This window comes from Tinamus guttatus, unplaced genomic scaffold, assembly GCF_059628265.1.
Source record: "Tinamus guttatus ecotype Peru unplaced genomic scaffold, ASM5962826v1 Tinamus_guttatus_pri_ptg000198l, whole genome shotgun sequence".
NCBI classification, from domain to species: domain Eukaryota; kingdom Metazoa; phylum Chordata; class Aves; order Tinamiformes; family Tinamidae; genus Tinamus; species Tinamus guttatus.
Window position 1 is genome coordinate 4341521 of NW_028288732.1, and position 25452 is coordinate 4366972.

The 25452-nt window shown below is 46.9% G+C and overlaps 3 protein-coding genes across 3 annotated transcripts; all 3 read left to right on the forward strand.

Annotated features, from left to right (window-relative positions):
- The first annotated feature begins 578 nt into the window (after nt 1–578).
- On the forward strand, nt 579–10676 carry SLC2A2 (solute carrier family 2 member 2). Its single transcript, XM_010216989.2, has 11 exons — nt 579–735; nt 1548–1643; nt 1951–2219; nt 3215–3339; nt 4122–4237; nt 4993–5155; nt 5928–6115; nt 6569–6673; nt 8518–8619; nt 9828–10031; nt 10210–10676. Exons 1-11 carry the CDS (start codon nt 703–705, stop codon nt 10411–10413), a joined length of 1605 nt encoding a protein of 534 aa, XP_010215291.2. The 5' UTR covers nt 579–702; the 3' UTR covers nt 10414–10676.
- Nucleotides 10677–15603: 4927 nt separating this feature from the next.
- Nucleotides 15604–19602, forward strand: EIF5A2 (eukaryotic translation initiation factor 5A2). The gene is made up of 4 exons (XM_088523918.1): nt 15604–15783; nt 17049–17153; nt 17877–18008; nt 18724–19602. The coding sequence occupies exons 1-4, from the start codon at nt 15619–15621 to the stop codon at nt 18781–18783; spliced, it is 462 nt and encodes a 153-aa protein (XP_088380044.1). The 5' UTR covers nt 15604–15618; the 3' UTR covers nt 18784–19602.
- Nucleotides 19603–23348: 3746 nt separating this feature from the next.
- RPL22L1 (ribosomal protein L22 like 1) lies at nt 23349–25011 on the forward strand (the record flags this gene model as incomplete). Its single annotated transcript, XM_088523919.1, is given in 3 exon segments — nt 23349–23444; nt 23826–23947; nt 24759–25011. Coding segments are annotated over 3 exon segments (363 nt in total), but the record flags the coding sequence as incomplete, so codon positions are not given.
- Nucleotides 25012–25452: the final 441 nt, after the last annotated feature.

A 25452-nucleotide genomic window follows, 5' to 3' on the forward strand; every position in this document is an offset into this window, starting at 1 on the left:
CTTGTAATGGTCTGGGTAAGTTTACTATCTTTTGTCTCTGAATGCACATAAATCTCAGGATGCCTACAAATGTGCATGTATTATTACATCTACTTCTTGAAGGGTTTGAGTGCGTGTATGTGTGTATATATAGGCAGAGACCTGCATACATCTGTATTTGTATGTATTTGAGTATATGTTGCACACGCACAAAAACATATTTTAAAGCAGGCGCCATTTAAGTACAACACTCATTTTTCTAACCTCTTTGCTACATATGCTGGAAGAGCTTTTCCTGCTAAAATCCAGTGACAAGGTTTGTAATTTAGCAAACAAATTGAACATAGAAGCCAAGAAAGTTGTTGAGGAACATCTTCTAGAAATAAACTGTTAACGCATTCCCAAGTCCCTGGCATGCAACAGAGAAGCGGTTCTTGGTTTTGCAGACTGTTTGACGGAGGGACAGACAAAAAGCAGCTTCTGAGCTGGATTATTTAAATCTCACAGGTTCACCCATAGGCATGTCATGGACAGTTTGGTTTTTCATTAACTTCAAAGTTGATATAGTCCCATCATCTGGAGCACAAGTCCGTTTTGCCGATTCTGCTCTCTCGTCCCTCCTGTTGTCCCTCCTTCTGTGTCTGAGCTCTAACCACGCTCCAGGAAAGCCCTCCTCAATCCAGGACTAACTGCTCCCACAAAGGGCTGCACAAGTTTGAGAGGATGGACAGGAAAAATAAAATGAAAGAAGAGAAGGTAAGCAAGTTTCAGTAGTATTTATATATCGGTTTTTATATTATACAAGTATTTCTGAGGGAAGTCAGCACAGGGCACTGGTATTCGTTGTTTGTGAAAGCCAAAAGCAACAAGAAAAAATCTTCCCCCTCATTAACCAATCTTTTTATTGAGTGCTGGGGGAGAGGGGTTGGGAGATGGCTATTTCTTTTTAGGAATTTTGACAGCTTGTAAGATCATTTTAGCTATGATGGAAGGAAATAATTAATCAGACAGCACTGCTGAAATTCAACTTCTTGGTCATTTTAACTAGTTTTTCTGCCTCAATAGGATTGTACCTGTAGAAAGGCTGGGGATGGAACATTGCATATACCTAGAGACACTTACATTTACTTATTAGAGCGCAGATGTGAATAAATGCTCATCAAAACTATATTTTAAGAGGACGAGGGCGTCAGATGAGAGTGTGCTTGTGCGGAGCAGCATGTGGATTGCAGACTGCTTCGTTCAGGGCAATGTTAACGTGCTCAGGGGGCTGATCCTGCCCTCCAGCTCCGCAGGAACCTCAGGAGGTGGCCCCGTGTCCCCAAGCCCCGCTCAGAAATACCCAGCTGTGCATCCAGCGCCCTGGGCACCTGGGGTTTAGGGGCAGCAGCGGCTCCGGGTGCCTCCTCCACCACCGTGCAGGGAGCAGAGTCCTGGGGGGCTCTCGTGGGGCAGGGACAGGGTGGCACAAGGTCCCTGTCATGGAAACGTGTTGGGTTTGAGGGGGCAGCAGGGCACTTGGTGCCTGCAGGACCCTACGGTGAGGCAGTCCCTGCTTTCTCTTGCAGCACCTCACAGCAACGCTGATGCTCTCCGTCTCCACCGCCGTGCTGGGCTTCTTTCAGTACGGCTATGGCCTGGGCGTCATCAACGCTCCCCAGAAGGTAAGTGGAGCAGGTCAGCCCTGCAAAACCCCACGTCGGCACGAGGAGAGTGGCCGAGGAGACGCACGAGGAGACCCGAGGGTCCGGGTTTTAACTCGGAGAACCATTCAGGAGGGCACTGTCCCCCTGCAGGGAGTTATCTCCCATGGTGTGACACCACCAGGATAAGCTGGTGTGGTGAGAAAACCATTTGCATCCCCCCCGCTGCCATCCTGCAGCGAAAGCAGCAGGGCTCTGAACAGATCCGTGTTGTTTTTAGTGCAAAATCAGTGCCCAGAGGGGCTCAGCGCCTGTTTCTCTCTCTCAGGTGATAGAGGCCCACTACGGGCGGGTGCTGGGGGTGGCCCCTGAGGCGAGCCACGCGCTCAACGCCTCCGCGGACCACCGCGACACGACCCTCGCGAGCCTGCTGGCACCGGACGGCTTGGAGAACGCGGCCGAGCCCGAGGTGACGCTGCGGGATGCCGTCCCCCACCCCGTCCTCACCATGTACTGGTCCCTCTCGGTGTCCGTGTTCGCCGTCGGCGGCATGATCTCCTCCTTCACCGTGGGCTGGATCGGCGACCGGCTGGGGAGGTGAGAGCCCGACGCGGCGCCGCTCCTGCTCGCAGAGCCTCCACTCAGCAATCCCGGTTTTCACAACTTTCTGGGAGCTGGGAGCCCACTGCTATAAGTCTGCGCTAGACCTCCCCCAACTCCCCAGTCTCCCACCAGGCGTGCGAGTGACAGCACGTAAATTAGCTTCTATTAATTTCAAATTATTGCAGTCACAGCCTTTTTGTTTGATTTCCCCCTGCCCCAGAACTGTTTTCTCCTCATAGGAAGACCTTTTGTATTATTTTTCGCAATTTAATGGAAAAAAAAATCAAACCTCCAAAATGTTGTTCCAAATATTACAAGAGTCTGGTTTATTAAAATCCTAAATTATAAATCAGATTCTTTATTGTAACTTTAAGCACTTCTGACAAGAAATTCATAAAAAACCTTTATTAACTTTTTAATTTTGTTCCGATTTTTTATGACAAAGGGAAGAGGAGGATATTTGAATAGCATTTGCAAAGGATGTATAAAATGCTTTTAGCTGCTCTGATTACACCCCTTCCATATATCTTTCCACCCCTATGATCGTTATTCTTTGCCCTGCAATGCTGATTAGCTCACCTGACATTTGCTCTGATTTTCTGCCCCAATGTGTGCAGGACAGTGCATTTCTCTGGCTGGGGACGTGCAAGCTGACCTGAGGTGCTCTTGCAGTTGGGTTCAGCTGGCAGCAGATTGTGTTTGCAACTTTACACCAGTGAAGTTTTCAACCCGAGAGGGGTCACAACTAAATGGCAAAGCAAGGGGCTAGGGTTTTTCCTCTCGTGGCAGCCTGGCTGCCCTGTGCTCCGATCCTTGCTAGCTTTTCTGCTCCAATCCTGCTCTTTGCCTCAGCGCTGTTGAGAAATGCAGCGTCCCCCTCGTGAGGTGCAAGGTGTTAAGCAGGGCCAACCCCATCCCCAGCTGCCAACCGTGCGGTTTCCAGGCCAGGTTGACAATCCCAGTGCAGCTCTGCTGTTGCTGAATTGCAGGGTTAAGGCTATGCTGGTTGTCAACATCCTCTCCATCGCCGGGAACCTCCTCATGGGGCTGGCCAAACTCGGACCCTCTCACATCCTCATCATCGCCGGCAGAGCCATCACAGGCCTCTACTGTGGTAAGTCACAGCAGGCCCCAACCGGCCGGGCTGCCCCAGCATGACACAGACCCCACAGGGACGCGGGGACACGTGCTGCGGTCCCAGCTCACCAGCTCCATGTGGGAATCTCCCTCTTTCCTTTTTTCACACCTGCCCTCTTCACTTCAGAATCTTTTTCAGAAGTATTTAGGTCAGCTCTGCCATGCAGTCAGTCTATTTTACTTATGCTAGATCCTAGTCCTGCCTTGCTGAGCAGCACCTTCGATGTTTCTTCTTGGCTGTCATTGTTGTTATAACAATAGGTTGCTATTCGTGCTGTTTAAAACGCTCCCTAGACAAGTGTATTATCTACGGTAGTGCTGTAGATAGATAGTGGAAAGAGAAGAGGGGAGGTTGATAAGATGGAGTCACTTTAGAGCTATCTTTTGAAAAGCAAGTTATTATCATTGTCACTGGTGGGCAGATATAATATTCCCTTTCAAAGGTTCAAGACAAGATTTTGAAAGCTCTTTGGTCTAAAATAACCTCTCTTAGCACAGAGCAGGAATGATCTGCTATGTAGGTGTTCAAATGTAAAGATCTACTGAACTGCGGTTCTGAATTGGGGCATATCTGAACACTTCTTGAAAAGTGCCAGGCATTTCATTCCCCTCTCCTGGCCAGGGAAAAGGTGACATGAGGGACTGGCAAGACACAGCAAACAGCACAAGGTTTCATCCTCCTTTCCAGTTTGGGAAGCTGTTTCTGTTGATTGCTGAGCTGCCAGCTGAAGACGTGACGCCCGTGTGTGCTCTGTGCAGGACTGTCCTCCGGCCTGGTGCCCATGTATGTGAGCGAGGTGTCCCCCACGGCGCTGCGAGGAGCGCTGGGCACGCTGCACCAGCTCGCCATCGTCACGGGCATCCTCTTCAGCCAGGTAAGGGGCAGCACGCGCAGCGCCACGCAGCCCCCAGGGAGGATCTGAGAAAATCCTTGAGAAATCTCTCAAGATTTCACCACAAACCTGAAGGAGAGTTTCAAGCAATTTGTTCTGATGGGATTGATCTCCTTACTTCATTCAGAGGAAGAGCACTTCCTCTCCTGAAATCAAAAATACCTGTTCAGACAATTTCTCCCATCCCCCGTAATTATTTTTGTGCATCTCCTCAGAGCCAGACAGGATCCTGAGCATGAGATCCTTCATATTGAGGTTTCAATACCATAAATGCACACTTAAAGCTGGAGTTAACATATTTACTGAAAGTCAACTCCAGGTGCTGTGCTGCAGCCCCAGGCTTCACTCTGTTAGTGCATCAGGTATCCCAAGCAGCATGAATTTCAGTCTGAGCTGCAGACTTTTGTGGAACTCCTTAGGGCAGTGTGCCTGGCTCTCTTTTACTATTTTACAGTCAGACTTTCACTAGTGGCCTGGTATCTGCAAACACACAGCAGTGCAGATGGAACAACACAGACAGGCCTGTGCCTTGCTCATGACATTTTATGTCATGTGCTCATTTCCTCATTAAAAATGTGTATCATACTAAAGAAAGCATACTGTGGGCAATGAGGAGAACTAGTTGCTTCTGGGTTTTTTCCAGGTTGTCACTTAAAAATATCACAATAGTTGATCAGTTTCTTGTTCTAAACTGTAAAGTATATCAGCTGCATTCAAACATGATTGAATTATTCCAGGTTCTTGGACTAGACTTTCTGATGGGCAACGATAAGATGTGGCCCCTGCTCCTTGCTCTGTCTGGTGCGACTGCTCTCCTGCAGTTCTTCCTGCTCCTGCTCTGTCCTGAGAGCCCCAGATACCTCTACATCAAACTGGGAAAAGTGGAGGAAGCTAAAAAAAGTAAGACACAATTTCAGGTTTTGTCTGTAATTGTTTTTATACTATTAGGTTGGGTAAGTGGGTACAGTTGTTCCATCTCACAACAAGAGATTTGTAATTTTTGACTTCTTACCCACTGTCTGGGTGACACGGGCCTGCTTCTGGGGTGTGCTTTGATTCTGGTATAAAATGGTATTTGATGCCTGGTATAAAATGACATCTTTTGGGAGACAGCTGTCCTCCCTCCTCAGTGATATCCACAATTACCCTGGAAACCCAGGACAGTTTATAAGTGCAATAGCTTATGCACCTCCCAGCATGGCACAGCTTAGCTCATTCCAGCTGTCTCTGCACGGAGTAATAGCAGTTGATGGTAGGAAACAGCTGAAAAGTGAGATGAAAAGCCAGCATTGATGAAAACAGGGTGTACCCACATGCTGAGGGGCAGAGCATTGCACAGCTGTGCTCTGAGCTGAAAAAGTATAAATTAGCTTTGGACCAGGACATGTTTATATGGGACTAACAAGCATTATTGAAACATGAGGCTGGAACCTGGTATCTTGGAGCTCATGAACAACTAAATACAGCTGCACCTTGCCAGCAGACACATTCAGGAGCTTCCCTGGGCCATCGCTGAGCAGTAGATGTGCTGCTGGATTCCTCAGAGCTGCAGTTTGGGACACATTCATCATGTCCATTCATGAGCTTTGGTTAGAATGATTGCTCTTGCTACAGTATTCCTTGTTTGCATCTTTCCCCTTGAAAATAAAGCAGTGATCTTCTTTTTCTTGAGATCTGATAAGGCTTAGAGGAAACTGTGATCTGATGGAAGAGATTGCTGAGATGGAAAAGGAAAAACAAGAAGCTGCTAGTGAAAAGAAAGTCTCCATAAGGCAGCTTTTCACCTCTGGGAAGTACAGGCAGGCGGTCATAGTGGCACTGATGGTCCAGATATCCCAGCAGTTCTCAGGAATCAATGCGGTAAGTCCAGCTGGGTTACGGAGCCATTTATTACTCATCCTTAAATTCCATAAGACACAAATTACCATATTCTTTGAGAAAAAAAGAGTCATTCCAATGCATCAAGGATATTATAAAATTCATTTAAAATTCAGACATATTAAGGTATTTGTCTCCAATATTACTGTGCTAGTGACTGGCTTTCAAGATTATACACAGAACAACTACACGGAAGAAAATATTTTTTTAAATATGAAAATGCCATAGTTCAGGAGGGGAATTTCAATGGGATTTTAAACTCCCTTAGGTTTCTTTGAAAGCTTCAGCTTTAATTACTATAACAAACCACTAAAAAGTTGAAAAACTAATCATAATTAAATTACTTCAAATCTCAGCCAAGCAATTGCAACTCTTCCCTCAAGAGGACAAAAAGTCCCACCAGCTTTGTTATCTAATCCTAATGTATTTTGATAGATCTTTTACTACTCTACAAACATTTTTGAGAGAGCTGGAGTTGATCAACCAGTTTATGCAACCATTGGCGTTGGAGTGGTGAACACAGTCTTCACTGTTATCTCTGTAAGTAAATATTTTTGGCCTAGCTTGCGAAAAACAAGATTTTATCCTGGTGCTGGGACTGGGATTTGCAATTCTGCAGGGCCAACCTTGCACACCTTACTCTCAGGAAAAATCTTTCCTTAGACACGTCCCATTTCATAATTAAGCCTCAAAATACAAGCCGCTACTGTCAAACAACACGGCTAAATACTCCATGAATTAGAAATGCATTGTCATGTTGAGGGAAGCTCAGGTAGATTGGCATTTCCACAAAAATAAAAGATATCTTGGAGGCTGATATTCTACTGATCCTATTTTATCTGGGAAACAGGTAGATGCTTTGCATTGTGACAGGGAAAGCCAGAGGCCCACAACTTCTCTTTTACCCATTGTCTTCTAAATTCTCTTCTGTTTTTACAAAATACCTGCCTGAGTAACATCCAGAGGCTATTCCACAATAATGAATTAATGTAGCACCCATCCTCATCATATCTGTGGCAATAAAAGGCTGGCTTCCATTTTCACAGCCTTTCTCATCATTTGTCACTTTCCAGAGACTATTAACACAGTTCCAATCAGCAGGCAATTATTTTGTAAAGTGGCCGTTATTATCAGAAGAGCAAAAAACACCAAGCCAAGCCACTTCCCTCATTTTTACAGAGAGCCTTGGGAAGAAAAAGGCCTTTTACCCACCACTACTAAATGTAAGGTAGAAATACACAGCTGTAAGAGGTCTTAGTCCACCATAAAATGCCAAAAAGACAGGAGCTCTTGGGGTGTAACTGCTTTGGAGAAAGTAGACCCAGGGCCCATAAAAACAAGATGGAATGTGTGGTGGAAGGAGATCTGTTCCTAGCTTGTCTCTTCTCCTGCAATTCATTATCATCCACAAGTGTGCTGTACTTACAGCCTGCAGGGCGTTTGCTTCTTTTGGCTGTGAGCACTTAAAAAGTATTCACGGCCCATCAATAAATGACAGAGCCCGATTAAAAGGCACAACAGCAGAACCACAGATAGACAGGAGGCCCTTGGCGAGGGGAGAAGGGATTGTGGAGGCTTATCCTCTGCTTCTGAACAGTCAGCAGGATGAACTGCCTCCAGAGAACAGGCTCCTGGAAGTTGATATCATCTGCCAAAATTTTAGGAAAGTGAGACTGAATTTACGGCCACAGGTGTGTCCTTTAGAGGGGAAGGCAAGGAGCAGGCAGCTTCAGAGGCTAATGCACGGTGTCTCAGAGCAAGGTGCATTGCCCCCTGGAGCTACCCACAGCTACCAGTCACCTCACTGGTTCAGACTTAGATGCCTGGTGTCCCCCAAAAGAGGCTGAGAGGGAGCAAGTTAAGTCTTGTGGTTACCAGGGAAGGAAAAAAACAAAATGTCTGGAAGCCACAGGAGGAAAAAGTCCTTTTTCCACCTGCCAGGACCAGGCTGTAGCTACAGAACTTTCCCTGCCTTCGCACAGGGATTGTGCAAAGATACGTGATGTGACTTCTATCATGCCACACTTTGAAGGCTGTTTCCAAACTAGTGCAACCCTGCGACTTTATTCTTCCTTAAAGAAAGGAAGAGTGGGAAATCCTTGGAGTTTGGAAATGCGTGAGCTCTGTGCCTACATGGTTTTGCCCTGCCCTTAGCAAGGCAGCTGCTTAATATGCCTCCCTGATAGACACGTGCTGAGTTTCAGTTGTGACTTTTGGAAACCAGCACATAAATTTCTACCATGTGAGCTAGCACACTGCAATGCTGCCTGGTAGTGGTACCTGCCCACTGCTAATAGTGGTAGACTGTTGGCTGCTAAGAGACCTGAATTAACTTCCTACGAGCAGGAATGCCAGAGACTGAATTGCTGCATGTATTTCTACAGCTCTTCCTCGTGGAGAAGGCAGGGAGACGCTCCCTGTTCATGGCTGGTTTGATGGGTATGCTGGTAAGCGCTGTGGCCATGACAGTTGGACTTGCACTCCTGGTAAGGATTTCTTTATTTTCTTAACGGTTTGCAAATAAGAAAAGACAAACTACTACTTAAACTGATTGTTCTGCATTTTCATCTCAAAGAAGTTTGGAAAACATCTGTCCTTAGAAAGTACAGTTCAAAATGGCCATGACTAGAGCCATCTCTGGTTATAGCAGTGCCTGAGGAGGTTGTCCTCTCCAGCCCCATGATACCCACGCGCTCACTTAAGCACTCCTAGAAAAACTGCTCACCTCCTCCCTGAGCTCTCCAACAAACTCAACTCTCGCCTACATGTAGCTCTATCCTATTCCCAAGGGATGATCCCACATCTGCTAAGTGAACTCTGGACATACTTCCACACTCTGTGTGTGCCCTAAACCTTCAACTTGGGTCTCCCTTGCTTGATGCATGGATGTTACATTGGTGTCTTGTCATAGAAAAGAAAGGACAAATTGTTCCTTCAAGCCCCCAAGGGAGAGGAAGGGCTGTGAAAGACACAGGCAGTGTGTGAGGACAGGTAGAGGAGATGCTGCCAGTCCCTATTACAGACAGTTCCAAACTCAGTTCAAACTCCTGTCATGATGGGAAATAAGCAGTGGGTGCCATCCTCAACCCTGGTTATTGATGGCAACAGGTTTTAGCCTCTCTGGTGACTCCACAAGCAAAGCGAGGGTTTGAAGATGCAACTGGGCTGATAGAGCTGTGACCTGCCCTGTCCCTCTGCCAGCAGCGACACTAGCACCGTGCTCTGCTGCTTCTAGGGGCACAGCAAAACGAGCTCTGCAGAGCTCCATCAGCTTTGCTGAACTGCAAAATCACCGAGACGATGCACATCCACCCGGGTCAGACACCCGGACTGCTCAGAGGAGCACTCCCAAACTACCCAGATGTGTTCTACCCAGGCGTCTGCTCGTGGAGCTCCTCCAGAGAGGCTGCACAGAGCCAGTGCTCGCACCCTGCTCCTGCCTACGGCCCCCGCAGGCTCCAGTTCTTGCTGCTGGCAGCCAGGGCAATGCAGTTCATATTAACGGTGCTCACCTAGACTACTCCAGCACAGCAAACAGCAATATCTAACCCGCTGCTGTTCATCTGCTGGGAGTTTTATTTACACACACGTTCTTTTCCTTGCTTGTCTGTGTAAGAAAAAAAAAATGCAATTAATCAGGGCTAATTAATGAGAGTCACGTTGGGACGGTGACACCGAATTCACTCTCTTGCAGAGCCAGTTTGCCTGGATGAGCTACGTTAGCATGGTCGCAATCTTCCTCTTCGTCATCTTCTTCGAAGTGGGGCCCGGGCCCATCCCCTGGTTCATCGTGGCCGAGCTGTTCAGCCAAGGCCCGCGCCCCGCCGCCATCACCATCGCCGGCTTCTGCAACTGGACCTGCAACTTCATCGTTGGAATGTGTTTCCAATACATTGCAGTAAAAAAGCCTTCTAAAACCTTACAAATAAATGATTTGTGTGATCACAGTGCTGGAGTTGCATGTAATTATCAGAAATCTAAATCCCTCTGAAAATCTTAACCATCTGTGGCACAAATGATAAGTAATCCCTGCAGTGCTCATGGTGTTTCCTCTGTTCTCCCTTTTCTCGTTGCAGGACCTGTGTGGACCGTATGTGTTTGTGATCTTTGCAGCTCTGCTTTTAGCCTTCTTTCTATTTGCGTACTTTAAAGTACCAGAAACGAAAGGAAAGTCATTTGAAGAGATCGCGGCCGCATTCCGCCGCAAGAAGCACTCAGCCACCAGAGGTGCCAAAGCCATGACTGAGCTGGAGGACCTGAGAGGCAGCGAGGAGGCCTAGAAATCGCCACGGATGAGAGGGATGAAGTGTGGACTTCCTTACACAACGGGAAGAACCTTGGGCAAAAGTATCGTTTCACAAAAACCTTGCAGCTGACAAACCAGGAAGATAAACCAGTCCGACCTCCTGACTGCTGCGGCTGTAACATTTGGACCTTGGAGCTGCAGGTGCTAAGCTGGCATTTTACGCTCAAGTAGTCCATATAGCTGGGCTCCAGAAAGAGACACGGGGAAGAATGGAAGGAATATGTTACATGTAGATCTTCAAGCCCCACTGAAACAGGATCATGATCTTTTTAGCTGGCCAGGCATATAAATTGAACAAGGTCAAAAAACAGAGGAAACGAAGGAAGGAGGGACTGGGTGATTCTGTATTCTTACATTTTCACCTTTTTCTTTTCGGACCTGCTTCTTCCTTCTGCTGAGCATCCTGATGCCTTAGAAACCAAGTGTTACTTCAGCTGCGTTACCAGCACAAAACACTGATCACATCAAGTGCTAGGTATGATAGACTGAGCAAAACCTCACCCTCTTTCTCTGCCTTCCCTGCATAGGCTGCCAGCTCTTTCAAGAAGAGTCTCTCCTCTTTGTATACTGCTTAGTCTAATGGGCCTCCCCTGTTCCCTAACAATTAATAATAACCCAAAGGGTTAACCAGTACAGCCCCATTAACTGCAAGATGCTCTACTGCGCTGAACCCCTCTTTGCACCATTTATGGTTTTGCAGGCTGGGGTGTACTTCAGCAAAGAGAGATTGCAAGGAGGAGGCTGCTTTGTTTCTCTATATTTGTGCTCTTTTCTTTACGAGATACCTGCATGGGAGAAAAATCAGACTGCCAGGATTTTTCCTCCTTTTGGGGTGATATGTTGGAACAGTTGTAAAAGGCTACTATTTGCAGGAGCTTTTAAGCTTGCTTTTTTTGTTTTGTTTTTGTTCTGATACCAGGATATTTTCTAGCAACTTTCTCAGGACAGAAACCCATTATTTATTGAGTGATGAACATTGCACAGTCCCTGGGAGCTCCTGACTAGGTGAAGCAGTAACAATAGTGTAACAGGGGATCGAGCACCACAAAAAGCATCACAACAGATGGGTCAGGGAGGATGCACTTGATGCACTGTGTGCACTGAAGCAAGGAGACGGCACCAAAGGCTTTCCTGAAACGACAGCCAACCTATTGGAGAAAAACCAGGCCGATAGCTGTCATGAATTACACAGGACAGGGAACTTGAGGCTGAAACTGTACATGCAGAGAGCATAAAAACCAAGGCCACGGGCTGGAGCTTACAGGAGAGAGCAGCTCTGGGCCTCACAGGCTCCAGGACAAACTCTTCAAGCCTGTCTGCAGCCTACAGGTTTCTGGCTGAGATGGCAGATTCAGAAGCTCTCTGAGATGTCTACTGCAGACTGTTGAATGTTATAATGGATTTTCTGAATGTAAAAAAAGGGGGAAAAAGAGAGAGAGATGAGTTCTTGCTTTCAGCAATGTCATCTGTGTCTGTTACATAAAAATGACAATGAACAACATCTGTGTCGTGTGTTGGCTTGTGCTGCTGGTTTTTCTCCCTGAACATCTCACAACGCCCAGCTCCAGACAGGGGGTATCTCCCTGGCAAGACACGTTTCCTGCAGAGGTGGTATTTGCTGTACAAGCTCGGCTAAATCCCTTTGAAATGCCCTGTCCAGAGGAGAGACCCCAGGGCTGCCGTCAGCAGCCCCGGGGCCGAACAGCTCGAGGATGAACCTACCTCCAACCCCAGCCGTCCCTGCCGCCCTCCTGGAGACCCTCCTGCGTGGGGCAATGCACCCTCTGAACACACACCTGCGTGCCCAGATGCTGGCACAGTTCAATGCTTTAAGCTCAAAGCCATGACCTGGCACCGTGCCCACATCCCTGTGCTCCTGCTGCCCACTCTCCTCCCATGCCCTGGCCCTAAGAACACCCCACCAAACCCTACTGTAAGTGAATTCTCCTCCACACTTGGACTCAGTTTGTGTCACAGGAGAAAGGATGTTCTCGCTAAATTTCCCATGAGCTTCATCCCAAAGCCTAAGGGGTATCAGTCAGTGACACTGCCAAGATGGGTTAGATTCAGGATTATTAGCTCAGCAGCAAGGGTCAACCATTCAGCAACACTCTCACCTAACCAGTCAGAGTTCTCCTATGCGTTACTAAATGTGTGGAAATAAAAAGCTGGATTCAGTTACTGTAAAGCAACACCTATGGCAAGGGCACAGTACCTGGTGTGGGGATGGCTGCAGGAGAGGTTAAACCTGCGGGCCTGTTTACTCTCCTCTTGTCACAACAGGTTGACAATCAGGAACACTGCACTTATCCTGCCCTGGCTCCATGCAAGCTCCAGCTAAAGCTTGTGCTGGAGATACAGCTTGTTCAAACATTATTTTTTATCTCTCGGTGTTATAGTTCTACTAAGCTGCTAATCATTAAGAAGATTCAAAAGACCAAGAATGGTCACTGCACTTCAGTTCACATGCAAAATATGTTGCCATAGTGTGGTTAGCTAATAGTGCAATATAATTAATAATCTCTGAGAAAGCATCTTGTCAGCATGAGCCTTGGCGGTGTTTTCCTAATGTGCCGAGATGATTGCCATTAGGACTTTTCCGTCGTGTCAGGCAAATGCCTAACAATATCCACTTTCTCCCTCTCTAAGCATAATTTTAAAATTAGTTTGACTTCCTTAATCCAATAAACTCGGGACATTTGGCTCCATTAACAGTTTCCACACCAATTTATCACAGATCTTTCTGCCTCGCTTCAGCTTGTTTTTCATTTCCTTGAGGAGAGGTAACCCCCATCTCCTAAGGCAAAGAGCAGATGAGGATTAAGCTAATCTAAGTTATACTCAAGTACATATGCTCCCTCATATATCTATATATATAGATAGATATTTGGGGGCCAACTCTTTGAGGTGGGGGGGCATTTTCTGTGGCTGAATGTCCTTGGTGGAGTCAACGGATACAAAGCACCAGGCAAGTACCCAGAGGCCGCATCATGAGGCTCATGTTGGGGTCCACGTTGCCAGCAGTTTGCTGAAGACACGCTGTGTATTTACCCTAAGCTGGTTCAGATTCATACTGCTAAGTCTAGACTTCAACAAGGTGCTTTAGGGCATAAAAAATTTCTTGAGAACATAACGGTGCTATGGCTACAGCTTGCTTTAAACCTTCCAAAAGTCCCTTTCCAACCCCTGATCATTTCCGTAATCCAATTTATATAAAGCATTAACAGAGGAGAGCCAAAGTCTGGTAGCACACTGAATCTCCTAAAAAGATAAAAAGAATTTTGTGATCCAGCTGTGTAACATTCAAAGCACATGTGAACAGAAAGAAATTAAATATCTTTAAATGGGAAAGGCCGTGGTATTTACAAATCTCCTTTAAAATCATGCTGTTGTTCTGTAGAAAAGTGGCATAATCACATTAGTACTATTATGAAACACATTTTGGAAAATAAATGTTGATTCACACAAAGGAATGATGCCTGCAAGCTATGACCAATGAAGCTGATTTACAAGTTTTTATTGAATCTCTGATAAAGGCTGCCTTGGAATATTTGTGTCTCAAAAAAAATATATCTACAGTTCCACTTGAGCAGGAAGATTTGATTTTGCACAGCACTCTCAAGCCATCCAAAAGGAGCCTGCTAATTGCAAAAACCAACCAAATCTATAATCCAACACTCGAGAAAAGAAAATATAATTACTGCTCATTAGTCCACTCTAGTTTGGGGTCAGAGCAGCTGGTAACTATCTCACAAAGCATTTTACCAGAGTACACAGTGCCCTGAGCACGTTCAGGTACTTGTGCATGCGCAGGTAAGCAAATACACGGCGCATTGGTGACAGCACTTAGCAGAATGAGCCGGGCTCCGCGTCCGGGCAGGGACAGCGGGACACACGGGGCAACTCCTCGGATAGGAACGTGTCACAGACACGGAGCAGCTACTGGGGAGTCTCCATCTGGACGTGATCAAAGGAGGCTCTGCCTAAGCAAAAGTCAACGCAAAACCCCACTGGGTGCACACAACAGAAATCCCAGTGGGATCCACGTAATGACGTGAAGTGTCGCACACGAAGGTGAATGACATTACTACACTGTAAGAGCAGCCAATGGACCGTTTCGAGAGGCCAGCGCTGCTGCCCTCGCAGCCCCACGGGAGAGGGCCAGCAAACCCCTGGCTGCACTGGGGGCTGCACGGGACGGCTGCCCACGAGGGCCTGCGCAGGAGCCGCGCTGCCCGCGCCCCGTGGCGTTACTGAAACCGCGAGGCTGTGCTAAGAGCCCCGCCACACCGCACTGGCGCCGTGGGCACAGCGCACACACGCGGCGATGCTGGGCACACGCTGCCCGCGTCCCCTCGTCCAGCCGCGGCCCTTTGGTGGCAGCGGGACGAGCGGGAACGGGGCGACGGGCGGCAGCGGGGCTGCGCGCCATCTTGGGCGCCCCACGGCGGCGGGAGGGCGCGAGGGGGCGGCGGGGAAGATGGCGGCGGGGCGCGCGCCGCAGGGGGCCGCGCGGCGGGCAGGCACCGCGGCGCCGCCTAGCGGCCACAGCGGGCGCCGCCCCGCCCACAGGGGGCGCCGTGCCTCGGTAGCGATGGCGGCGGCGCCGCGGGATTGAGCCCTGCCGCGCCCCGTAGGGACGGGCAGCGCGGGAAGCGCTTGCCCCGCCGGCCGCGCACGTGCGCGCCGCGCACCACGTGACCAGCGCGGGGCCGGGGGGAGGGAAGGGAGGCCGGGGAGGAGGCGGGGCGCTCTGGCCACGCCCCCGCGGCCGGTGGCAGCCAATGAGCGCGCGCGCGCGGCGGAAGCGCGGGGCGGGGCGCTGCCCCCCGCCCCTTCCCGCCGCCGCCGCCGCCGCAGTGGTCGCGCGCGTGTGCGCAGCGCCGCCGCCCCGCCCCGCCGCCGCCCCGGCCGCCGCCGCGCGCGCCAGGTGAGGCCCGCGCGCGCCAGGTGAGGCCCGCGCGCGGCCAACGGGCCCTGCGCGGCCAACGGGCGGGCGGGGGTTCGGGTCGGGTCGCGTCGGGGCGGCGGCGGCCGCTGCGGTGAGGGGGGCGGCACGTGGCGCCGCCGCCATGGCGCTGTCCCCGTGGTGGCGTGTCCGCCCCCCCTCCCCGCCCTGGCCTTGCCCTCTCCGGACGCTTCTTTCTGCTTCTTGCCGGCAGCTCCCCCCGCCGCAGCCATGGCCGACGAGCTGGACTTCACCACGGGCGACGCGGGCGCCTCCTTCACCTACCCCATGCAGTGCTCGGCGCTGCGCAAGAACGGCTTCGTGGTGCTCAAAGGGCGCCCCTGCAAGATCGTCGAGATGTCCACCTCCAAGACGGGCAAGCACGGCCACGCCAAGGTGCGCCGGGCGGCCGCGGCAGCCCCGGGGCCTGCCCGCGGGCTAGGGTAGCGCCAGCGTTTGTAATAACGTGAAGGAGAAGGGAACGGGCTCGGCTTTGCTTTGTGCCGCGTTTTTGGTGGTGGCCAAGCGTGGCTTTAGAGCAGGGCCGGAGTAAGTTCTGGAAGGAGGGGCTGGTGGAAGCGCCAGGCTGTGGGTGCGGTTGTGCTCTCCCTCCCCAGGCCCTCCCGAGCCTGCCTGCGATATCAGCCCCGCGCTGTCACGCTGGTCTCCAGCGCTCGCCAGAAATGCCCCCGATCTGTTACATAACCCCAAGGAGCATGGTAGATAATCATATCTCCGTGGGCCTGTTCTGGCCCTGTTTCACTTGCCGCCTTCTTGCATTTCCTTGGCACCAGGGTGGGCTGCCTTCCCCCTCGTGCATCCCGCCAGGGCCCTTCTTGGTCTGCTGGCTGGGCCGCAGTCCTGCGCGAGCAGTTGGCTTGCGCAGCTGTCCGGAGCTTGGATGCCGGCTAGCCTTTCCCCTGAACTTACTCAGCAAGACTTTGTGGTGGCTATATTAAAGTTCAAGAGCAGGGAGATCTGTTACAAGCGTGGGCTAAATGGATTCTTAGGTTTCCCCAGCTGCGAAAAGCATGCAGACTGGGCCTGTGGGGTTTGAATGCTGTATGCATATGTTACTTAAATGAAAAAAATTATCCCTTCCTCCCTCAGTTCAGTTTTGGGTGTTTTATATTATGGTGTGTCTGACTCAGATTCCTTAAATACTGAAACAATTGTGAGAATGAGGGGATGCAGTAAGAGTAGGCTATAAACTGGAAACCCACGTGCTCGCTGCAGTGGATGGCTGCTCCTAGCATAAAGGCCGGTTCCTTTAATCTCTGTGCAGCTTCTTTTCACTTTAACCTCACATTGTCACTGACGTCGTTGAATTTCCCAGGAGAGCTAGAATTTTAAGTAAAAGTTCTTTTAATAGCCACATTTTTATGCTGAGCTTTAATTCTTTTTTAATAGTGAAACTGGCTATGGAAAAAGGCTAATCTACATTTTCATGTAATGTTTCTATAATATGCTGTGCAAGCGTGTTTCTGAAAGGCCTTCTCTTTAGGCTTCAACTGTTTTCATATCTCAAGCAAAGGGTTCAGGTAGAATCTTGTAGGCTACGTGTAACCTCTAATATAACTGCGTGAAACTAATGAGACTAAGAGTAGTGATATCTTGTTCTTCCAGGACCAGCAATAACTCATTTTTCTCTTTTCTTGTAGGTCCACTTGGTTGGTATCGACATCTTCACTGGTAAAAAATACGAAGATATTTGTCCTTCAACTCATAACATGGATGTTCCAAATATCAAGAGGAATGATTATCAAGTGAGTTAGTGTGATCTTCCTCATATTAAAGAGCTTTAAATTTTTAATACCACAAGTAAACTCTCTTCCTCCAGCATCTGCTTGTCAACTAATAAATTGCTGTTGTCAGAAAATGGGAAATTGATGATTCGGTGAACTTGCTACTAGTTCAGTGGTGCTATCTGTGTGTAAAGGGGTATTTACTGAATTGTTAAATCAGTGGGAGCTCCCAGATAGAGAGCTCCTGTATTGCAAACCTCTCATTATAGAGGTAGCCTTTAGAAGTGACAAGTGAATGGCACAAGAGATTGTGTTCAGAGCATTTGTTGCCTCTACTCTGACTTTCTATTAGCTGAAGAATAGTCAAGATCTCTCTTCAAATAAATGTGAATCTAAGCATATATTGTCATTTAAATTTCACCCTTAGGGTATGTGAATCAACAAGGCAGTCTTACGCAGCATCTGATGCCACTTCTAACTTGAATCCTGCTTCTGGTGCAGAATCTGGCTGCAGTTGATCTGAAGTAATTAATGGGATTCAGTGATTCTTGAATAGCAGATTGTCTTTTGCCATAGTTGCCTGTGACTCCTGACACTCTAAAATTGTTGTTAAAACTGGTTTACATTCTTAACTGCTACAAATACAGTACTTAAATAATGTAACAGTTTATTGTGCTTTTCTTAGCTACTGTGTACTAATGACTGCTAATGTTAAGCTTCCTAAAAATGACCTTCTCTTTATAGCTCATTGGTATCCAGGATGGCTATCTCTCCCTGCTGACAGAAAGTGGTGAAGTTCGTGAGGATCTGAAGTTACCAGAAGGTGATCTTGGCAAAGAAATAGAAGGAAAATTCAATGCCAGTGAAGATGTGCAGGTAAGTGTAGCAGATGAGAAGAGTTACAGTTAGTTCCACCTGATTCTACTGAGAACTGTCTTATTCTGATAGTTACCATTTATATCTCTTTAGGAATAGAGGTTTAGAGGTATGGGAGTTAGCTCTTTGAGATGCAGATGATCTGTCTAGCAGTGCAGCGTGGCTCAGCTGACAGTGAGGCTGCATAGGTGCATCTTAATGCTAGATCCATCTTAATGGTGCTGTGCACCCAGCGTGGATCGGTGCGGTGTGGATTGAAGCTCCACGCTTGCTTAATGGGGACAGAGTGCAGAGCTGTAGTAATTGTCAAAAACTTTAGGGCTGACTCTTGATTAAAACGTTTTTTGATCTGACTATAAAGGTAATTCACTGTACTAGCAAACTTGTCTGCGAGTAGGTGTGTAGATTGTAATCTGTAGCAGACTGTGTACAGTACCAGTTGCTGGCATGGCTTCGTTGTAGGAGCGTGTTTGCTTTCCGCTGTTGTATGAACCTCAGGCTGCCAGCTAAAGCAATAAAGCAAAGGGAGGATGGCAGAAGAGCAAACTAGTGTGAAGGGCAAATATTCAAGTCATGTGGCAATTGAACCACCTGCTTCAGCCTTCCCTTCTTCTCAGATGGGAAATGGGATAAATACTAAACTCAAATGTGTCTAACTTCTCTGAGTGTCTCCTCTGGCACATGTTGGAGCTCACCTGTCTGTCTTTTCTTCCAGATATCTGTCATAAGTGCAATGAATGAAGAATGTGCTGTAGCCATAAAGCCTTGCAAATAAAGAGGATCGCCAGACTCGGGCAACTGCTCAGGTCTGGACAAATCACAGATCTTTAAATTTGATTCTGATTGTCACCAAAGCTCTGGCCTTCACAAGCAACCTCATTTCTTTTTTGAATTGTTAAAAAGCAGTGCTGGATTCTGGATTAGTGTTGCAGGCTAACTGGCAGTTTTCAAAATCACTGAGATTTTAATTCCTTAATTGTAACTATTTTAACATTCCTGTGGGTTTCAGCTATGGATCTGAGAAACCAATCAGGTGTTATTAGTGGATATATTTTTATTTGCTTGAGCAAAACAGTGTTTGTCTGTATGAACAGACAAAATACAGTATTCAGGGGCTTTTAGATAAGCTAGTAGGTATCTAGGATTATAAAGTGACCTAGAGCACAAATAGTATTTTTCTTGACATATTTACATAGAACTGACAATAAAAGTAGCTTTTTTTTTCTTTTCTTTTTTTTTTTTTAAAGCTTAAGTATTTTGTGGATTGGGACTCTTGCAGAACTGTAGGTGCCAATCACTAGTTTTAGACCAAGAAACTCAAGTGATCAAAAACGCCAGCTGGCTTGACAAAGCCCCTGTGGCCATGTGCAACTTAACTGTATTACCTCTGTACTCTTCTTTGCCAATTTTTGGCTTATTGTAATGTTAAAATGGTGTCAAAGCCTACCTTTGGTTTAGGTGGGCATTGGAATATTGGTAGATACAATATAGGTAGGTTAAGGGGATACAAAGGTGAGATGGATGTTAAAGCTATAGACTTTCACTCGAGGCCTTTGTCAGACTTGAAAAATAAAAACAGAAAAACGCAGTTCAATTGCTTTCCTCTATTGTATTTATCTGAAACTAAAAAGGGTGACAAACTCCATGGGAATCTGTTGCAGTGCTTCCAGCTCTAGGTTTTAATCTTCAGGTTGAAACTATATTTCTGTAGCACAAGGTTTTTCAAGAAGTGGGGCATATTGTAGCATTGAGCCTAAACTAAATGCATGTGATTGTTTTTGAAAGTAAATCTATAGTATTGTCAAAATAAAGACTTGACGGGCAATACAGAACAACCATAGTTAAATTACAGAAGTAAATGCTTCATAGTTTAGAAAGCTGGCTCCTATCCATAGGAGTTCCTTGAGTCGTTAAAACACATATGCATGCCTCTAACTTGTTAGCAGCTTAGCAGGCAAACGAAGCTTTACAAAACTAGTCACAGAAGGATAACTACTCTACTCCTGTTTGTGTTGCTCCACTTGAATTCTAATAGTTAGTGTCTCTTAATAAGGGAGTAACTCTTTTGCCCGTGGCTTAAACCTCTCTTCACAGTTCATAAACTGAATTGTTTCATAAACTTGCCTTAAGCTTCAGTAGCTATTGGCTAATTGAGGACAACTTGTAAACAGTTGAGATGCCGCCCTGGGCACAATTCGTGCTCTGTTGGCAATGAGAGTCAGACTTCATGTTGCTGTTAACTACTTAAAATGTTTGGAGCTTAATACTATGTACTCTTTAATTCCCAAAGGGCTCACGGCAGCTCTCCTGATGTGTCCTTGTACCTGCCATGTTAGGGCTTAGCAAATCTTGGAGGTCTAATATAGGTGGCAAAAACCATGCATTTTCCATAGCCTTCTTGTGACAGGGAGAGGAGCACAATGAAGGTAAAGACAGCAATAAATCTACCCCGGTAAGAAAGCACAGTTCCCCGTGAAACCCGGCAGGTGCAGGACAGTGCTGCATGCTCTTGCCCAGCACCATAAGGGTTGTAGGTGAGCTCTATAAATAGCGTCTTGACTGGAGTGACAAAACTGCTTTTAAAAAAGCCATAGATGCAAGAGGTTGAAATGCATTCAGAATAGCTTGAAGGGTGTGCCTAGTAGTCTAATCTGCAGTATATGCTTTGTTTGGCCTCTCCATCATACTGGTAGCTGAAAGAGGCCTCGTTTGCTTTAGAGATACCAAAACCATTACTAATGGTGTTAATGATGTCCAGTGGGAAGTCTTAGGCCACTGCATCAAACTTAACAAAAGTTCTAGATGCTATCACTGTATTCAGAATACTTCTAAAATGCCTGAAAATGGTAAGATTTGTATTTATCCTTACAAGAGTGCTTTCATCCACTCTTAGGTGACTCTCCTTTAGAACATGTGTTGCAAGCCAGGGATTAGATGCCACGGGCCCACAACCTTAAGCATTTACTTGGACTAAGTTCTTTGGGACAAGGGCTGGTATTTTCTTTTTGGTTGGTTGGGTTTTTTTTGTTTGTTTTGTTTTCTAGTTTCTGCATTAGGTCCTGGTCTGCCTGGTATTTTCACATACTACAGCAATCTAAAGATACAGGTTTTGTGACCTCCAGCTTATTGCAGTAGCCCTTCTTGGGACTTAAAGATATCCTCCTATTCCTACCTTCAGTTCTGCAAGATTTAGATGGTTCAGTACTTCAGTAGAGGTTTGTGCTAATTATATACTTGCCTTTTGTGAAGCACTTCAAATGCTGTGGAAGTGCAGAGCGTTGGCTCATCATGCATGAAGTTTCCCACAGGTAATGTGTAAACCTGTGGTTTAGCATGAGTCTTAAGCATAATCTTCAAGTTTCAGTAAGAAGTTGCTTCTAAATTAGAGGAAATATTTCAGCCATTTCTTTCAAAGTAGCATGTTTCAGTTTGCTGTCAGAATCATTTGCAACAAGATTTTGTTTGTGATCAATAGTCCATATGAGTGCATATTTAAGATCCCTAAAAAACATTAAGCGAAATTCTGCGCTCAGAGCTTTACATTAAAAAAATCTTATCCATCTACATGTTTTGTAGCACTATTTTAACACTTTAAGCTGTGTCAAAACTGAAAACTACAAACTTCTAGTAGCTGATGCAATTGCTTAATATAAAGGCTGTGAAAACTAGGAGATGAAGAAAAGTATTTCCGCTCCTAATAATGCTTTTTTTTCTTTATGACTCCAATTCAATGAGTTTGTTATTACTCTACAGAATTGGGAAGACTGCAGTGTTTCCTGCCTCAAATGTTGGCAAATAATATTTCATGATTTCAATAGATCCTAATTTTTGCTTATAATGGTGGTTTTTCAACTAGGCTCTTGCTAGTTGAGCCATGTTTCTCAGGGCTGTGTTTTTTTTTTTCTTTTTTTCTTAAAAAAAGAAGTTGGCTGAATTTCATTATTTAATGTAACTGCTTTCAAGCCTCTTGCAGGTTTTTCTAATCCATAATGTACCCCAAAAGGTGCAGTTTAACAACACAGGTTATTTTACATAGTCTAAAGAAGTCAACTTGACAGTTCAAACTTATGGTTACTGCAGGTCAGTCTTAGAGAATTCAAAAGCCAATAAAGCTGATTTTTCCTTTGTTTTGGGTTGAGTAACTTAGAATGTAGTTTGTTACAGTAGAATTAAACTTAAGGAGAGGGGGGAAAAAACACCTTGTTGGGGATGTTTGGAGTATCTTGATGGCAGGCTGGGAGCCTCAATGAAGGTGTTGGGTGCCGTGAAACCCTCGGCCGGTGCACGGGAGCCTCTCGAGCCTCTCCGCTGCTCTCGTCCTGAAGTCTTTGCCGTCGGAGAGTAACTGCTTGTGGATGAGACGCCGGGGCAATCCCCACGTTTGCCGTGTGTTGCTGTACTGGGGATACCCCTGTTCTCCATCATCTTCTGTCGTGTTGCCAACGTAGCCGTAACTCGGCGCCTCCGGGGAGGCCTCGCGCCGGTGACACGAGTGAGCGTCGCCAGAACAAGCCCGGGAGGGCAGCGGGAGGCGCCGGTCTGCCAACGGGCAGGGGTTGGATGTTCGTGTATTTTAAAGTTGTGTTTTTAACTCCATTAAAAACGATAATTTGGAAGGTACGTGTCTGTTTCCCACTTAAGAAGTAATAATAAAATCTCTGTTTATGAAAGGTTGAATGGTGTTCAAGGTTGTGGGGATGGCTCAAGGGGATGGATCTTTCGGGGTGGGTGGGTGGTGCTGGAGGAAGGTTGCCTGTGGTTACAGTAAAGGGGAAAACAGCTCGACAGCAGGTCCACTCTCTCACTGTGTTTTGTTAATTATTATTTTTTGGTTACTTTCCATCTGAAACCTCCTTTAAAGGCAGAAGGAGGTGGAAAAGGCGCTCGCGGCGCTGTGGAAAGCGAGGCCGCCCGGGAACACAGGGCGCCGCTTCCCGCCGCCTGGCGCCGCTGCCGCCCCGCCGCGCGCAGGCCAGGCCCCGCCCCGCCCTGCGTGCGCGTGCGCGCGGTGACGTCACGGCGCGGTATAAAAGCGCGCCGCGTGGGGCTGGCCTTCTTTTCCGCAGCAGCGGCGGGGCGGAGATGGCGCCGGTGCGTGTGCGCGGCCGGCGCGGGGAGCGCGTCGGGGCCGCCGCGGGGGACCCGGGCCGTGGGCGCGGGGCGGGGGGCGGGCTGCGACGGGCCGGGGGCTGCGGCTGGGCCCGGGGCCTGCGGCCAGGCCCGGGGGCTGCGGCCGGCCCGGAGCCGCCGGGCGGGGCGGGGCGCGGTTGGGCCTGAGCGGGGCGGGGACACGGAGCGCTGACAGACACCCTGATTTTACTTTTTTTTTTTTTTTTAAATTAGCAAAAGGACAGAAAATCTAAAAAGGCCACCTGGAAGTTCTGCCTGGACCTGACCCATCCCGTCGAAGATGGCATCTTTGACTCAGGGAACTTTGTAAGTGGCGATTTTGCCCGGGCCTTGGGCGCCGAACGGCAGCGCCTGCCAACCGGGCACGTTACGTTCCCAGCTGGCAACGTCCGTTCCTGCTCTGTGGCTTTTGGGTCGCTTTTTAAAAGCTTTTGGGGGTTTAAATGTTGTTTATGAGCAAGCTGCTCTGTAACTATCTGTGAATAGAACCATTAAAAGTTGAATCACTTGTTGACACGGGAGACTTTCCTAATCGCATGTTGCAATATCTTACTTCACTGCAAATAATTACTGTCAGTTCACAGTAAACTGTTTTTTAATGCGTACTGTATGGCTAGGGTCCCTTCCCTAGTGCACACCTAGGGTACCCTTCCCTAGTGTTCTGTTTCTGCTCTGGTGTTGAAACAGGAGCAGTTCCTAAAGGAGAAGGTTAAGGTCAACGGGAAAACTGGCAACTTGGGGAACACTGTTCACATTGAACGCCTCAAGAACAAGATCACGGTGACGTCCGAGAAGCAGTTTTCTAAAAGGTCAGCATAAGTTTCCTTCTGTTGGGTTTGCAGTAGTGGATTTTGTTCAGCATTGCAGGCTTTTACAGAGAAAGTATTAGTCTTACCAGCAGCTGTAAATGTTAATTATAAACATGATGCAGACAGACTTTGTCAATATTAGCAATTAAAACCACTATCTGTTTAAATTGCAGATCCTTCTAATACAGACATAGTAATGGTTAGGTGCTTGATGTATGTTCTCAGAAGTATATTAAGCTAAGATATGCTTTTAGAAAGCCTAACTGCATTTACCTTATGAGCAGTTATTTTATTATCTTAATGTATGTATTAAAATCTGTGTACGCAAAATGCGTATATGGCAGAGGAATCCCTTAAGTGAAACGAAGCCTTAAGTTGCTTGGTGTGTTAGGAATGCAACAGGTCAACATGCTGATTAGAATAGAGGTACAGTTCTTTCTTCTCCTCTTTAGCTTGGTAGTAAGCTATACTTACATGTATTGAGTTAGACCAGGCTTTACTTTCCTGTGCTTTTGTGTTACTAACATTGTGCTGTATAGCCAAATAGTATCAAAATAACAAATTTTGTAAATTTTATTATTAAAAATATATATATTCTTATAACACCAAGAAAGGAAATGTAGATATGTTATCTGTTATATATGCAATAATTTCTGGATAGAAATTTGTGTACTAAATAAAGTTATCCCTTAAAAAATCAGCATCTAAAATTGCTTATGATGCTGCCAGAACCGTGTTGTGGATGGAAGGCAGATAGTAAGAATCGTTAAGTGACACTGACAAAGTTGTAATGTGTAGTGCTGTTTTTCAGGTACCTAAAATACCTCACGAAGAAGTATCTCAAGAAGAACAATCTTCGTGACTGGCTTCGTGTGGTGGCCTCTGACAAGGAGACGTACGAACTACGCTACTTCCAAATCAGCCAGGATGAAGAAGGATCAGAGTCTGAGGAATAAACGAAGCCTAGCTTGGTGCTCAATACAGTGTACAAAAGACTAGAACATCTATTTATGAGAACACTTTAACTTATTGGCTAATAAAGATTTTGTACTCTGTTTGACAGAGCTTGGTTAGTTTACTAGTGTTTTTCTTAAACAACCTTTGAAAGTGGCCTGGGGCATTGATCTGCGGTTCTGCTTCCGCTGCTGGAAACTGAAGCTGTTCCACACGTCATTGCTGAAAGTTCAGCAGAAAAGAACAGCCCCTGTGACCATAAAATTGTAGGGCAGATGCTGCATCAACGTGTTCGATTGTGTTTATACAAGTTCTGCTAGAGCATTTTGTGACCAAAAGCACCAGCTACTTTTGTTAACTTACATGAAGCTACTTATATAAAATGGGGTTCTTGCTTTTAACTTTTTGGGTTAAAACAGGCTTAAGTGTTTGAAAGATTAAGATCGTATTTCTGTTCATTTATCTCAAGCAGTAATTCGTTGTACTGTTGTTAGCCTATAACCACAGAGCAGAATGGAGCACATCAAATATAGATATTTTAGCTAGAACTG